This window comes from Pungitius pungitius, chromosome 20, assembly GCF_949316345.1.
Source record: "Pungitius pungitius chromosome 20, fPunPun2.1, whole genome shotgun sequence".
Taxonomy (NCBI): domain Eukaryota; kingdom Metazoa; phylum Chordata; class Actinopteri; order Perciformes; family Gasterosteidae; genus Pungitius; species Pungitius pungitius.
In genome coordinates, this window is record NC_084919.1 from 14,932,366 (window position 1) to 14,947,080 (window position 14,715).

Here is a 14,715-nt window from a genome sequence, read left to right on the forward strand (position 1 = left end):
ATTTGTGTGTTCTGAGTATAAAATCAATATTCTAAAATATTTTACAACACACGTATTTATGTACTGTCTGTAGTAAGTGTTAAAAAAAGTCATTATGATGAATGTAGAAGAGTTCATCATAGTGTTTTAAATTGAGCACATCAGTGTTCAACTGGTTCTTATAAAAGTCTATTCATTTGATGGTTTGTGTGTGTCATTTGAAAACAAAATACCATTTTGAGAAGAAATTACATTGTTTTGAATGTAAAGTTTCATTTTGTATTTAGTATTGAGGGGTTTGCCCATTGTGTGTGTGTTTTTTGATTTGTGTGTAGAGTTCTGAGAGTATGAGGCATGCTTTAAGAAAATGTGTCTAAACAATGGAGAAAAACTGTAAACCATAAACCATTTCTTAATCAGTAACACCGGAAAGGCAAAGTCCTTGAGTTACGGCATGAACTTCCTCCAAGGGCTAAAGGTCACATCTTGTGAACAGGCACATTTAAAGCAGAGCGGCATCGTGCGTGATGATGGAGCGAGCCCTGCTGTGGTTCGGGCTGGCGGCCCTAGCCGCTTCCTACACAGTAAGCATCTGTTCATTCACGATGAGTGAAGAGTCATGTGACTGCGCCCTGTCCTCATACTGCTTTTGGTTTTATTCAGATACCTGTTTCCCCTGAGGTACACGGTATGTCCTAACTCAAACTACATCTTCAGAGGAATACCACTTGTTGAAAGGCTGAGGAGAGGAGAGGCTGAGCCATGTTTCTGCTTATATTCCAGAGGTGTACGAGAACGGCGAGGACGAGAACCCCGTCCTGAACCCCGGTGAGCTTCACCATTTGTTCGTTGCTCTGGATCCTGTAGTAATGCGTAAAGTGTTGATTTAGGTTGTGTCTGTGTTTGTCAAATATGAAATATGATGGCTTGTTGCTGCGCTACAGGATTAGAGGCCAACCTGCTTGAAGGGGACATTTTAACTCCAGTAAGTTGTATTTTAATGGGACTGTTTCCTTTTTATTGAAAGAAAAATTATAATGCTAACTCAATTTGTCCTTAATTACATAATTGGCACTCTGTTTTGGCGGATGGGACTGATGCCTCTCTTGCTCTTGAGTATGTGTGGCCTACATCTATTACTGATAACAGGGGCCTTATTGTATGTGTTTCTATGAGCTATGATAACGTTTATGGTCACCATTGTTTAATACCTCTCTCGTGCTACAGGAGGGAAGGAATGCAATGGTTGACAAAAGATACAGGTGGACATTTCCAATTGCTTACATTCTGGGTGATGATTTGGGTGGGTTTTTATTTTACTTTATTTTACTTTTCCATTCAATGATTAAAGAATATTCTGAGCTCTTTTTTGACTTTGCTTTGATGTTCAGATCTGAACGCCAAGGGCTGTGTCCACCAGGCTTTTGAAATGTATCGGCTGAAGTCTTGCGTTGACTTCAAGCCTTATGAGGGAGAGAGGTCCTTCATCAAGTTTGTAAAGAAAGGAGGGTAAAAGAAAACTGTATAAAATGAAGCAACATGATAACTCTCTGAACTTTTAAACCGGTTTAGAGTCTAAGTCAACTGTTCCTGGGACTCCAGGTGTTTCTCCTTGGTGACCAGCAGACAGGACAGATTCTGTCTCTGGGGCCGGGCTGTGACCACAAGGCGGTGATTGAACACGAGCTGCTCCACGCTCTGGGGTTTTACCACGAACAGTCCCGCACAGACAGGGACGACTACGTCGACATCTGGCTGAATCAGGTGACGCCGGGTACGTCTGATAGCAAGCAGCGACCTTCGACTCCTCTGAAGTCCCAGGAATAACCGTGAAATTTGCCCCGCAGGACTGGAAAACAACTTCAACAAGTACAACGACGACTACATCACCGACCAAAACACGGCGTACGACTACGAGTCTGTCATGCATTACAGACCCTTCTCTTTCAATAAGAACGAATCCATCCCCACCATCACCACCAAAATCCCAGAATTCTACAACATCATCGGCCAGTACCTGGACTTCAGCGAGTTGGACACCCTCAGGCTCAACCGAATGTACAACTGTTGTACGTATGTGATTCATGCTTCAGTTTTCCTATTTTGATGTGTTCATCTTGTTTTTGCCAAAACTTTGGAATGGCCTTGTTCCTTCCGCAGCTGGTCCTCTCACTCTGCTGGACCAGTGTGCCTTTGAGTACGCCAGCATATGCGGGATGATCCAAGCCACCTCCGACGATGCCGACTGGGTTCGCACCAAGAGCAGCGTAAGAGCAGAGGATCACACCCTCCTGGGGAGATGCAGAGGTCTGAGTGAACTATTGTCTTCCAACTGAAAATCCCTATGACTGACACCATGAAGGAAAAGAAGAGTACGGTGCTTATCTTGTTCTTGCCCACACTAGATGCTGGGTACTTTATGCACTTCAGCACCATGACTGGGAAGCCTCTGGAGTCTGCACTGCTGGAATCCCGAACACTCTACCCCAAGAGGAAGCTTCAGTGCCTGTAGTTCTTCTACAAGATGACTGGAAGCCCAGAGGACAAGCTGGTGATCTGGGTCAAGACGGACGACGGCACAGGCGTCGTTCGTAGAGTGAAAAAATTACACACCTTTTATGGTAAGATATTACTCTGGCCGTGTTTACATAGCGCACATTTCGCAGCAGTCACCTTGCACTGCATTGGAAGTTAGCTTTGCATCAAGGGTAATATTCCTTTGGACATTTGTTTAGCTACTCTGTAGTTTGGAAAAGATAGTCAAAACACGTTTGTCAGTGATGTCAGATAACATACAAGCTGCACTGTTACCTAGTACCTACACAGTTAAATATAGAGTAAATTTGCTTTTGGCTGTTAGACTTGCAATGCCACAGCGCTAAATGCTAAACAGCGATAGCCTGGCTCTGCCCAGGGTTGGATAAGTATGATTGTAAAGAATTCAAATCAGCCTGAGTATGGTTTTCCCATTTTTAAGCCCCCATAAAACTAACATTTCGTTTTCCAATTTTATTTTTGTTGATAGTTTAGAAGCAGCGTGTTGATCAGTGTAGCGGCGCTAGTTGTTACAGAGCTGGGCTATCTCTTCCCTTTTGCAATAACATGGCTCTAGATTCATTCTAAATCAATAGCTATAACAGTTGTATGAAATATTTCCTCTCTCCTACTCTCTCCAAAAAAATTAATAAACTATTTTCACTTCATTCTTCATAATTTTCCTCTTGTCCTCTCCCTGTGACTCAGCTGATTCTGATCACACATGGAAGATCGCCCACGTCCCAATGGAGCTAGAAGAAAAATTCCGCTATTTTTTCCAAGCGGCGCGGGGCGACCCTGCCTCATCCGCCGGTGGCATCTACATAGACGACATCAGCCTGACCGAAACGCGCTGCCCCAACGCCGTGTGGAGGATCCAGAACTTCTCCAAGATCATGGAAACGGCCAACGGCAGCACAGTTATTGACAGCCCTCGTTTCTACAGCCCCGAAGGCTACGGCTATGGCGTCCGCCTGATGCCCCTGTCCACGTACAGCGATTACACCGGGAACTACGTGGGGCTGTACTTCCACCTGATCAGCGGGGAGAACGATGCAGTAGTGCAGTGGCCAGCGGTTAACAGACAGGCAACCTTGGTGGTGATGGACCAAGACCCAGACGTTAAGCTGAGGATGTCCTCAGCTCGCAGCCTCACCACCGATATGAGTAACAGTAAGTGCTCCAATGCATGTTTGATTGGACTGAAATACATAAATCATAGATTTTAACAACAAAATGTTACAAAATGCTTTCCACTGCATGAACAAAAAGCCCAATTTAAAATTGTGGAGGTAACAACTACTGAAGATAAAATCTCTAAATGGTTTGATGCAGATGTCACACATTTTCCGGTGTTCTTGGTGTATTCAGACAGAAAGTGAAGACATTTGAGCATATGAGCTTAAAAGTCTGTGTTCATTCACCCCAAACAACTCAAGTGAACACAGAGATGTGCTAAGAGCGGCCTGCTACCATGCGCTCAGTGATTCATCACATTGATGAATTAAATTCTGATGTAATGATGATGACACTAAAGTTAGTACAAGTCACCCTGAAGGGGCAATTGATGAGCGTGGTGGGTGAGAGAAATCTTCTGCGCTAAAGTCAGGAAATCCCGGACAATGTAAAGCCACTGGTGGTTCTTGGAGGGAATCAGTCTTCACGTGGCAGCTGTGTCTCTTTGTGTCCTCTAGAGTCAGACGGACAGCTGTTTTGGGACAATCCCTCCAAGGGGGGGACGTACGACCCTTCCTGCTACTGCTACAGAAGCCAATCGTGGGGCTGGAGGAACTTTATCAAACACTTTGACCTCATGCGGCGCAACTACCTCAAGAACGACGACCTCATCATCTTTGTGGACTTTGAAGGTGAGTTGTCATCTACAGTTCAGTATTGTCTATTATGTGTTTCGTGTCAGGATGAAGGCATCAAGGTGATAATTTCTTCGTCCTCAGACATTACATCACTGATCAATACTGAAGTTCCCATGAAGCCACAGGAGTAAGGTCACACAGGACCTGACACCATGATGGACTTGAGGTGAGGAATCCGACTTTTTCTCTCAATTACCTAATCACACTTACGTATGTTGACATATTTCTATTTCCTCATTTGAAACGATCAGACTCAACGTATGAAGCTGGGACGCAGAGAATGACCTGTGAAAATGAAGAAGAGATTGAGGATTACTGCTAGACACATTTTAAGAGTTATACTCATAATAGAAAACAATGAATAGTGTTTTTGCATGATTAGCTTTTAAACAGAATCATCATTTTAGAACATTATCATTTTTTGCATCAATAAATGCTGTTAAAGTAGGTTGTTAACAAACTAGCTTGTGGTGTATTTGTTTTGGAGAAATGGACTCTTTAAGCTTTAAATTGACTTGTATTCATATTTTTTAATGTCTTAAAAAGTAATAAAGACTTTTATCATATGAAATGATTTGTAGTATATTATTTTCATTAAGTACCAAAGGAACATAGAGTATTAGAAATGTAAAAGTTTGCTTTTCATAAAAAGGCTTCATCCACTTTCCACCACTTATCTGGGGTCGTGTTACGGGGGCAGCACGTTGAGCAGTTTGACCGGACTTCCTCCGTCGAGGCGCTCATGGCAGACATATTGCCTCCAGCGCGTCCTGGCTCTTCCCCGGGGTCTCCTACCAGCAGGGTGTGCCCCAGAATCCTCCAGAGGGAGGCGTCCAGGACGATCCCTAGTTCGATGGCAGTCACCTCAACTGACTCCTTCCTCCTGTACACCATGTCTAAAGATGTATAGCATGTCATGAAAAGCCTATTATAACAAAGATAAACTGTACAGTGGCTGAAGCACATTATTGCACATGGGAAATATTGGTATTAAACTGCTTAACTAATGTTGCACACAAGTGTATTGTCAGTTTCGATCAACCGAAAGCAGTGAAGATACTTCGTAGATGTTTCAGAGGGACAGTCGCAGGAAGTAAGGACCGGCAACACACAGGCACCACCCAAGTGCAACAGATGCCTGGAGGACAGAATGAACATTACAAAGTAACAAAGCAGCAAGCTGAATGTTATAGATGTAGAATAATTTATTTTAGAATTTCCTATATAACTGTCACCAAGTGAAATGGGTTTGTCTTGACGATATTGATTTTGGCTTTATTTATTCATTGTAAAGTATAATGATTAGTCCTTTTTGGACTGATATTTCATCAGAGAAATAGTGTAGCTCCCGTGGTTTACAAAAAGAAATGTTACATGTATGAAAAATGTAATTTAATGTAAAAATCTTTCTTACTCCGCTGCTTGTTTCTGTCATGATTTGAATGAGAATATCCCTCCACTCGCACTTTATCTCTATGTGATGTCAAAAGAATTGTATAGTCTATTGAAATAGGTCATACAAAATTATAAAAAAAACACAGTATAGAATGCCAAAAAAAGTTTAATTAATTAAATCAAATTTAAAAAATGTATGACCAAAAAAGTAAAAATATATATTATGAAATAGGAAAAAAAATGTAAAACTATTCATCAAAATCTATAAGCTGGCAACAGAAGACTAAGGAGTCATAGTATGTTGAAAAATATCATCATAATGTCACAGAGGTACATAAAAAGAAACTACTACTAAGGCCAGAAAAGGTCTCACAAAGATGTCTGTTTTTTGGAATTGCCACATTTCTGATATTATGCCAGAAGATAATCTTGGCGATAAAAACAGATTAAGCAGTTTAACTCAAAGATGCCTTATCCTTCAAAATTACTTTTAAAGGAACACTTGTAAAATGTTAAGATCAGTTTCCTCGTCACCCAGACGAATTTGATTCCTCCTCTATTGCATATTTAACCATAAACAACTCCCTCTAATGTTCTAATTATAATGTTCCCCATTCACTGGTTTTGACACAAATGCAACTCCTCCTCTATTTCCCTCATCCGGGCGCTACGTGACTTGGTGAAATTCTGTTCTTTTCTATTCCTTAGAAACCAACTTTTATCAGACTGTAAAATGGAGATTGTTCTACTATTGATTCTGAAGCCTCTTTGCAGGGTCTCAGCTCATTGCGCTTCCATTATCTGTACACTGACAATATGTGTGGAAGTGTTTGTTAACCATTGAACCATCCTGATCAAAGTCCCTGAGCCACCGTCTTTATCCGCATGTTTATGTCGTTTCAGAGAAACACCTTTGCGTCTGGATAGCGCCATGGGCTCCAGGGACAGCTTGATCCAAATTGCTGTGCTGATTGGCGTCATGGTGGCTTCGACGGTAGGAGCGTTTGTGATTCAACAAAACTGAGCAGAATTTGAATAAAAGGTCTTCGTAGAGGTCTTTACATTTTGACATTTGTTTTTTTCCAGGTGCAAGCTGTTCCCACACGTACAGGTCTGTCATTTTTACCTTATAACAGACACCTAAAAACAGCATGTTTCTTCACAGTAACATCACATTTATCTTCCAGGTGATTATGCAGATGCTGGAGAACTGAGGGCCGACATACTTGAGATCAATAGAGGTAAATCCTTTATCAAGCTGTATAGCCTTTTCAAAGATGTGTTCATGTGCTTTGTAAAATGATATTCATCATGCACTAAACCTGTTTTAAGGGTTAAACCAGCTGTTTGAGGGGGACATCGCCATTGATGTAAGTATCTGAGATGAGATGATTTGCCCAGAACTCGAAAGCAGATTCTGAATGCTTTCAATGTGTCTTGCAGCCCAGCAGGAATGCAATCCTTGACCAAAAACGGAGATGGAAGTTTCCCATTCCCTACATCTTAACTGATTCTTTAGGTAGGCCTTCAGTGTGCACAAATGAGAACATTTCCACCAGCATATAATCCAACGAAAGGCTGATATATGTGCGCTGAAATGGGATTCCCTTCATTCTAGAGCTGAATGCTAAAGGTGTGATCCTGCAGGCTTTTGAGGAATATCGTTTAAGATCCTGTGTAGACTTTAAGCCCTATGAAGGAGAGAGCAGCTACATCTCCTTTACCAAGCTGTCCGGGTGAGCTGCATTGTCTCGGGAGGGTTAGGGTTATGGTTACTTGTGCAACTTTGTGAGATCATGCTGTAAAGTCACCAATAAGCTTTACGATGTGTGAGTTAGAAAGCACTAACAGAACATTCTTGGTCACGTTGTAATTCCAGTCTCCATATTATCTTTGCAGATGCTGGTCGTATGTTGGGGATGACAGAACAGGCCAGAACGTGTCAATCGGCTCCAGGTGTGACACCAAGGCCATTGTGCAGCACGAGCTCCTCCATGCTCTGGGCTTTTACCACGAGCAGTCTCGCTCAGATAGAGACAACTATGTCAAAATCTGGTGGGACCAGATTGAAGAAGGTGGGTCACAATAGTGTCATTTGGGGTTTTCTTCAGGCCTTCGACCAGGATTTAATAAATACCTCAACTGAATTTAACAATAGAGATATTCATTGAGATAATTTAATAAACACTGAATTGACATCAGGCTGAATTTTTTAATCAGTCATGAATTTGTAAGTTTAGTTTAAAATTTAGATGTACATTTTTAGAAAGAAAAGGAGAATTCTCCAAAATTATGAAAGCATATGAGGTTACACAGCTTCTAGATATACATGCATGTTATTTTCTAGAGATGTTTAACGACATTGATACACCATCACAAACATGACTGTCTACGTGGCAATGCTACTTTCTCCTGACAGGGATGGATCACAATTTCAACAAGTACGAGGATGACTTTATCACAGATCTAAACACGCCATATGATTATGAGTCCATCATGCACTACAGGCCGCTATCCTTCAACAAGAACGACAGCGTCCCCACGATAACCACCACCATACCCTATTTCAATGAGGTCATAGGCCAGCGTCTGGACTTCAGCTCTGTAGACGTCAGCAGGCTGAACCGCATGTACGACTGTGGTGAGTGTCTCTGTCCCTAACCCCTGGAAAAGTGATGTGTAAGTAAGGTACTTATTTGATTTAACACTTCAGGTGAATTATATTTACTCCTGTCGCAGCTGCATTAAAAATAACTATCACCCAACTCTGACGGCCTCTTCTCTTCGGGAGTCTTTGTTGAGGTTGTTCAGCTGCCACTCAGATGCTAGAATCTAAATATGCACTAAAATAAAAGGTGTATTTATTTGCTTGAATGGAAATTACCACTGTAATTTAATCCATATCAACAATAATGTGTGTTGCTAACTGTCCTGTTGCAGCCAACACACTCACTCTGTTGGACCAGTGCTCCTTTGAGCTAAATAACATCTGTGGCATGATCCAGAACGAGGAGGACAACGCAGATTGGGTCCAGACGTTGAGCAGTCCTGCTGATACAGACCACACCATGGCAGGGCTCTGCAGAGGTACTAAACTTATTTTCTAGATCAATGGAACGGTGCCTCATAATAATTCTTGCCTACTTGGCATTTTGCGCTTGTGATTTGTTACAAACAGGACTCGAAATGTTTTACGTAATGAACTCACACAAAGCTGTCACAATTGCTGTTGATAAAAACAATGTAAAGCCCCCTAATAAGATGTGGTGATACAAATTACCTTCAAATAAGTCCACCTTTGTAACATGATGTGTCAAATTAGAAAATAAAAACAATATTAACCACAACAACCCTGGCAAGGGAAGACCAAATACTTTAAACGAGATGAAAGATCGGGAAATTGCCAAAGTATCATTCGATTAGACCAGAATGTGCGTACACCACACAGAGCTGGGCTCTATGGGAGCCTGGCCAGAAAAAAGACAACACTGAAAGGAAAATGTAATACAGTCTCACACTTTACACACTAAACACGGAACAATCCACGTCATGACAATGATTCAGTTGACGCACTGTGTACCGATGGTTGTTCTGTTTCCAGACTCTGGCTACTTCATGAAGTTCGATACATCTTTCGGCCCAGTGGGAAGCAGCGCCTTGCTAGAGTCACGTATCCTTTACCCCAAGAGGGAGGAACAGTGCCTGCAGTTCTTCTACAAGATGACCGGAGCACCCGGGGACAAACTGGTGATTTGGATCAGGACTGACGACGGGACCGGGACTGTACGCAGCATCAGGAAGATCCACACCATAACAGGTATTCTGATGTTATCATTACTAGGCCAGGACAGAATAACAACACTGTCTGCATCTTTCTTGTCTCTCAGGAAGTGGTGATGCTGCCTGGAAAATGGCCTACGTGACTCTCAAGGTGTCCAGGAAATTCCGCTATTTCTTCCAAGGCGTCAGAGGATCGTCCAGCTCCTCGGGTTCCGTCTCAATCGACGACATCACCCTTACTGAGACCATTTGCCCCAGCTCCGTTTGGCAAATCCACAACTTCACCAGCATTCTTGCCAGTACTCCTCCTGGCGGTTTGTTGAAAAGCAAGTGCTTCTTCAACTCGGAGGGCCACTCATTCGGTATCAGTGTTTACCCTAATGGAAGAGAGAGTGGCTACCCAGACTATGTTGGGATAGCTTTGCACCTCTGCAGTGGGGAAAATGATGCGGTGATGCAGTGGCCAGTCAAAAACAGGCAGGCAACCATCGTTGCCATGGACCAGAACCCTGATGTGAAGCTGAGAATGTCTTCCACGAGAAGCTTCACCACAGGTAAGTCCAGGTTACTGGCAGATTTTGAGATTGGTGCTTCACACAACATACAGTGTCAAAACTCCAGCGATGGTATCCATCCCATTTACCAGAGGTGGGACAAAGTCATTGTTATGCAAGTCACAAGTAAGTCTCAAGTCGTTGCCCTCGAGTCCCGACTCAAGTTGAGTCAAAGATGAGGCAAGTCCCAAGTCGAGTCAAAAGTCAAAGCCAACAAGTCTCAAGTCGAGTCCAAAGTCTTACCATTTTAGTTTCGAGTCATTTCAAGTCCTCTTATTACAGAAAATCCCTTATAACCACATGTTTTATTTGAAACTACTCTTTACTCATATCAATGTTGTGTTAATATTCATTGTCTATTGTACACTAAGGTATACGATAATACATTTCCGTTTATGCAATGTTAAAAATATTTTCACTGCTTCAAAAGCCCTTCCCTCAAGAAACCGAAGTCATATGCTTTAAAGCATATGACTTCGGACACTACTACTACACTACGTAGGGAAGGGAAGGGTAATGGTGGATCGACTGTGACTGTGTTATAGTACTTTAAAACGGACGTTGACATAATGTTGGCGAGGATTTCCATCGGAGTCTGAATCCGGGTTGTGGCAGCTCCGTCTGTAATCTACGACCCGCATGTTTTGCAAATAGCAACTCGTTTTTTGTCGACTGCATCGTAATGTTTATAGCCAAACGAAACTATCTTCAGTATCATTTTTCCAACTGGCGCGTTGTTGCGCTTCATCGGTTGTCTTGCAATGTGCCTGTTTAGATGCTGTCGAATCAGAACCAGGTGGGACTGCAGTGATTGGATGTTGTGCAGGCAGCGCTCTCTGCATACAGGTGGCGCACATTTTTTTGACAGATGCAGATAAACAGAGCGGCGCGGCCGTGTGAAAACGTTTTCCCCCAGTTTTCATGTGAAGTAGCAAGTCTTCTCGAGTCAAAAGGCTCGAGTCCAAGTGAAGTCACGAGTCATCGATGTTAAAGTCCAAGTCGAGTTGCAAGTCTTTGTACGTTTTGTCGAGTCGAGTCTGAACTCATCAAATTCATGACTCGAGTCTGACTCGAGTCCAAGTCACATGACCCGAGTCCACACCTCTGCCATTTACATACTCAACCTTTCATGGATTAGTTCAACACTGAGTCCACGGACAGAAAGAGATATTAATGCAAAACAGTACTCAAACTCCTCTGCTACAGAAGGTCTCCACGACCACATTTTACCACGACGGCTCGAATACTCAGGGTAACATTGCTGACACTGCGGAATGTGCAGCCATCCGATCATAAATAAACGCTAGGCATTAGAATGTATGTGTAACGCACCACAAGAGTCGTAGTCGTGTCCAGTAAACAGGCAGATGGTCGAAATCCAGGAGAGCGTAGATGGGCAGAGGGACCGTCAGGGGTCAGGCAGGCGGGAACGAGGTCTGGGACAAATTAGGAGTCTTCAACGAGAGGCAAGAACAGGAGATCAGGAACCCGCTCAGAATGTGATGAAACATGCACAAGACTTCGCAAAGAGCTCTGAGGAGTCAGGAGCTCATATACAGGCCCTCTTGATGGTTGACGAGCCACAGGTGCATCGGGAGGAGTGCCCGTGCCCACTCAATGGGCTGATCCCGAATGGCACAAACCAACGCAGCCGTAAAGAGTGGGATTTGGGATCTTGGTCTTCAGGTCTCAATATTCTGGGGAAGAGGAGCGTTGGTTTGTGACAGTATGGAGTAGAATAAGAAATACAGTGTTGAAAAAATTAGTAGTAGTATTTATATGTCTCTTTCTTTCTTTATTGTTTTGCATATTTGTGACACATGTCAAACTAATTTCAATATTAGAACAAAGATAAACCGCATAAATAAAAAATTAATTTTTTCGATAAAGATTTCATTTATTAAGGTAAGAATTCTATCCAAACCTACTTGGCCTATGAGAAAAAGAATTGCCCTCTAACTATAATAACTGGTTGTGCCCCCTTTGACATGGGGATTCTTTCCCCTCCCGGGAAGGTTCTCCACTGCTCTAAGTCTTCTCCATTTGTGGCTAGTGGCTCCCTGGTTCTCTACAGTGCCAAAGCCTTAGAAAAGTCCTTGTAACCCGTCCAGACTAATCAAAATGCTTTGTTTCTTATGGTTTGTGAGATCTTTCAGCCTTCTTTACTTTGTTACAAGGAAATGTAACCACGCTTTTTCAAAAAATGCATACGCAAACATTCATGATTTAGAAAATATGCAAGGAGATAAGAAACCAGAAAGGGGCCATTTGGAAAATCTTGTGTATGTACAAATTGGTATGAATGGGTGAATTAAGACATGTATAAGTGGTCTTAAATATAGTAAAGTGCGATACAAGTACAGTTCATTTCCAATTCTCACATTCTCACATCATATTGCAACCACAAATATGTGAAACTGAGAAACAGATAACGCTTGTTTGACCATTTCCACTCTCAGACACTCATCCTCGTTGGAACAGACCAACAGCTGCTTCAGGTGCAGAGTGGGATGTCGGCTGCCAGTGTTTCCACGGGACAGACTTCGGATGGAGCACATTCATTTCTCATAAGCACCTGCACAGCAGGAGCTTCCTCAAAGAAAATGACTTCATCATCACTGTCGACTTCAATGGTGAGAATCAAAACCTAGCAGCTCTCTACCTGGCAATATGAGATTATTCCTATATCATATCAAGTAATAAAATATCTGGTGAAAATTTCCTGTGTGTTCAATTCATAGAACTATTTTTGGCGCATAATCTTTGTCTCACTTTACTCTTACATATATAAACATGGACATGTTGAATGAGCTAATGTTTTATTGGAAATATTCATGAACTTGTTGTTTTGTTAGATTTGACCCACCTGATCCAGACCGAGGTGAACGTAGAACCGGCGTCACCAAGAAAGGATTTCCCAAACGAGGAGCCAATCGGCGAGGTGGAAACGAGGCCGCAGGTTTCTAAAAAACACAGAGAAGCCCGAGCCGCCGATCCCTGTCGTCCCAACCCTTGTTCCAACAGAGGAGTGTGTGTGGAGCGTGACGGGAGAGTCTCATGCAGGTGTGTGAATTAATACACAGCACACGTTTTCTCTGCATTACGAAATGTGTATTTTTTTCGAGCAATTAAATCTAGAGAATTGGGTATAATTTGTATAATCCTTACTTTTCTCAAGCCCCAAACTGGCACCTTTGAGTGAACCTTGATGTTGTTTCCTTTGAAGATGTAAGTTTATTTTTTAAAGACAGTGTGCATGTAACAAATGGATATTGTTGGGGATTGTTTGAAGGAAAACACAGAAAAAAGGAGGAAAACCTTTATTGTATAATTTGTATATATATTTATTAAGATGAATCTGTATTTAGTAATAATGTATGTATGTGATGATTGATAACACTGCATAGTGTTTACCAGTGGCGGCTAGTGAATTTTATTGTAGGGGGGGCTAAATAAAGATTTTTTTTCACATACAAACAAAGCATTCTGGTGCATTCTGACAAAATAATAAAGACAAAATAGAACATTTTCTTACAAAGGCAAATGGGGCCAAGGAATTTTTTTTTAACTTAATGTATTTGCCTTGTGGAATTTAGCAAGATTAAGTGCAAATACATTATACACAAGTTAACATTCTAACAAGTTAACAGAATGTGATTCTAAGTAGCTACTTGATCGAAAATATCCCCACCCCCCTCGCTCACTTACGTATGTCTACCGTGTGTATCACTGAAACCAAGTAAAATAGAATTATGATCATTTTGAAATGGTTGTTGAAAATAGGGACACTTTTACAAATATGGTCGGGACTTGTAGTTTCTTTCAAATCTTTACAGGAATTGTTGGTTGCTAGCTGGCTGCTTTGCCCTTCTTTTAGTCGTCAATAAAGATCATATGTAGCATATGTGTTGAGCGATATTGTTCAGACCAAGTACTGTTATTTAAATAAATATTTTCTCCTAAAAAAGAAATCTGTTTTTTTCAGGTGTGCATCATCCCAGACCACCTTCTACTCTGGGAAGAGGTGTGAGGAAGTGAGTGAGGACACAAGCATGGTGGGAGCCCTGATTGGTGCTGTTGCAGGGACTGTGATTCTCACACTGGCTGTCTTCACCGTCCTCACCAGAGCACAGTGTCTTCTGCATTAATTTAGCAGTGAAATCACAGAGAAGAATATCAGCATCAGTTTATGAGCTTATGATTTTGATTTCTAAGCCCATATCTTGTAGCTGCATGAATTTTTTTTAAAATTAATTCCCAACCTTGTAGCAGGGCATGAGTGGGTTTGATTTATATGATAAATGGAATCAATGTGATTTTGATAAATACATAGATTGTGTTATGGAAAATGTGTAGTTAATATTGAAAGGTCTTAATCCTGCATAGTATCATGAAAAATAAAATAACAAAAGACTTTAAATCTCTATATATGTTTATAGTGGTTTGACACACATGGTATACAGGTTATAGCAGTGGTTCTCAACTGGTCTGGCTCCGGGACCCACCCATCATCATAATGACAAGCCGCGACCCAAATCGATCGGTCAACGGGGGGGGGCTAGCGGTGTTGAGGGGGGGGAGGTTGCGCTAGCGGTGTC

General features: G+C 42.0%; 2 protein-coding genes across 2 annotated transcripts; both read left to right on the plus strand.

Annotated features, from left to right (window-relative positions):
* Nucleotides 1–453: 453 nt before the first annotated feature.
* Nucleotides 454–4,975, plus strand: mep1a.1 (meprin A, alpha (PABA peptide hydrolase), tandem duplicate 1). The gene is given in 15 exon segments (XM_037449327.2): nt 454–563; nt 643–667; nt 763–807; nt 924–964; nt 1,207–1,282; nt 1,371–1,488; nt 1,582–1,589; nt 1,592–1,753; nt 1,827–2,048; nt 2,140–2,286; nt 2,385–2,600; nt 3,223–3,687; nt 4,209–4,382; nt 4,470–4,554; nt 4,640–4,975. Coding segments are annotated over 14 exon segments (1,806 nt in total). The 5' UTR covers nt 454–506; the 3' UTR covers nt 4,520–4,554; nt 4,640–4,975.
* A 1,687-nt stretch (nt 4,976–6,662) lies between these two features.
* Nucleotides 6,663–14,627, plus strand: mep1a.2 (meprin A, alpha (PABA peptide hydrolase), tandem duplicate 2). The gene is made up of 14 exons (XM_037449314.2): nt 6,663–6,777; nt 6,870–6,894; nt 6,971–7,024; nt 7,116–7,153; nt 7,227–7,302; nt 7,402–7,519; nt 7,683–7,858; nt 8,203–8,424; nt 8,724–8,870; nt 9,385–9,600; nt 9,671–10,117; nt 12,577–12,750; nt 12,973–13,180; nt 14,103–14,627. The coding sequence occupies exons 1-14, from the start codon at nt 6,715–6,717 to the stop codon at nt 14,263–14,265; spliced, it is 2,127 nt and encodes a 708-aa protein (XP_037305211.2). The 5' UTR covers nt 6,663–6,714; the 3' UTR covers nt 14,266–14,627.
* Nucleotides 14,628–14,715: the final 88 nt, after the last annotated feature.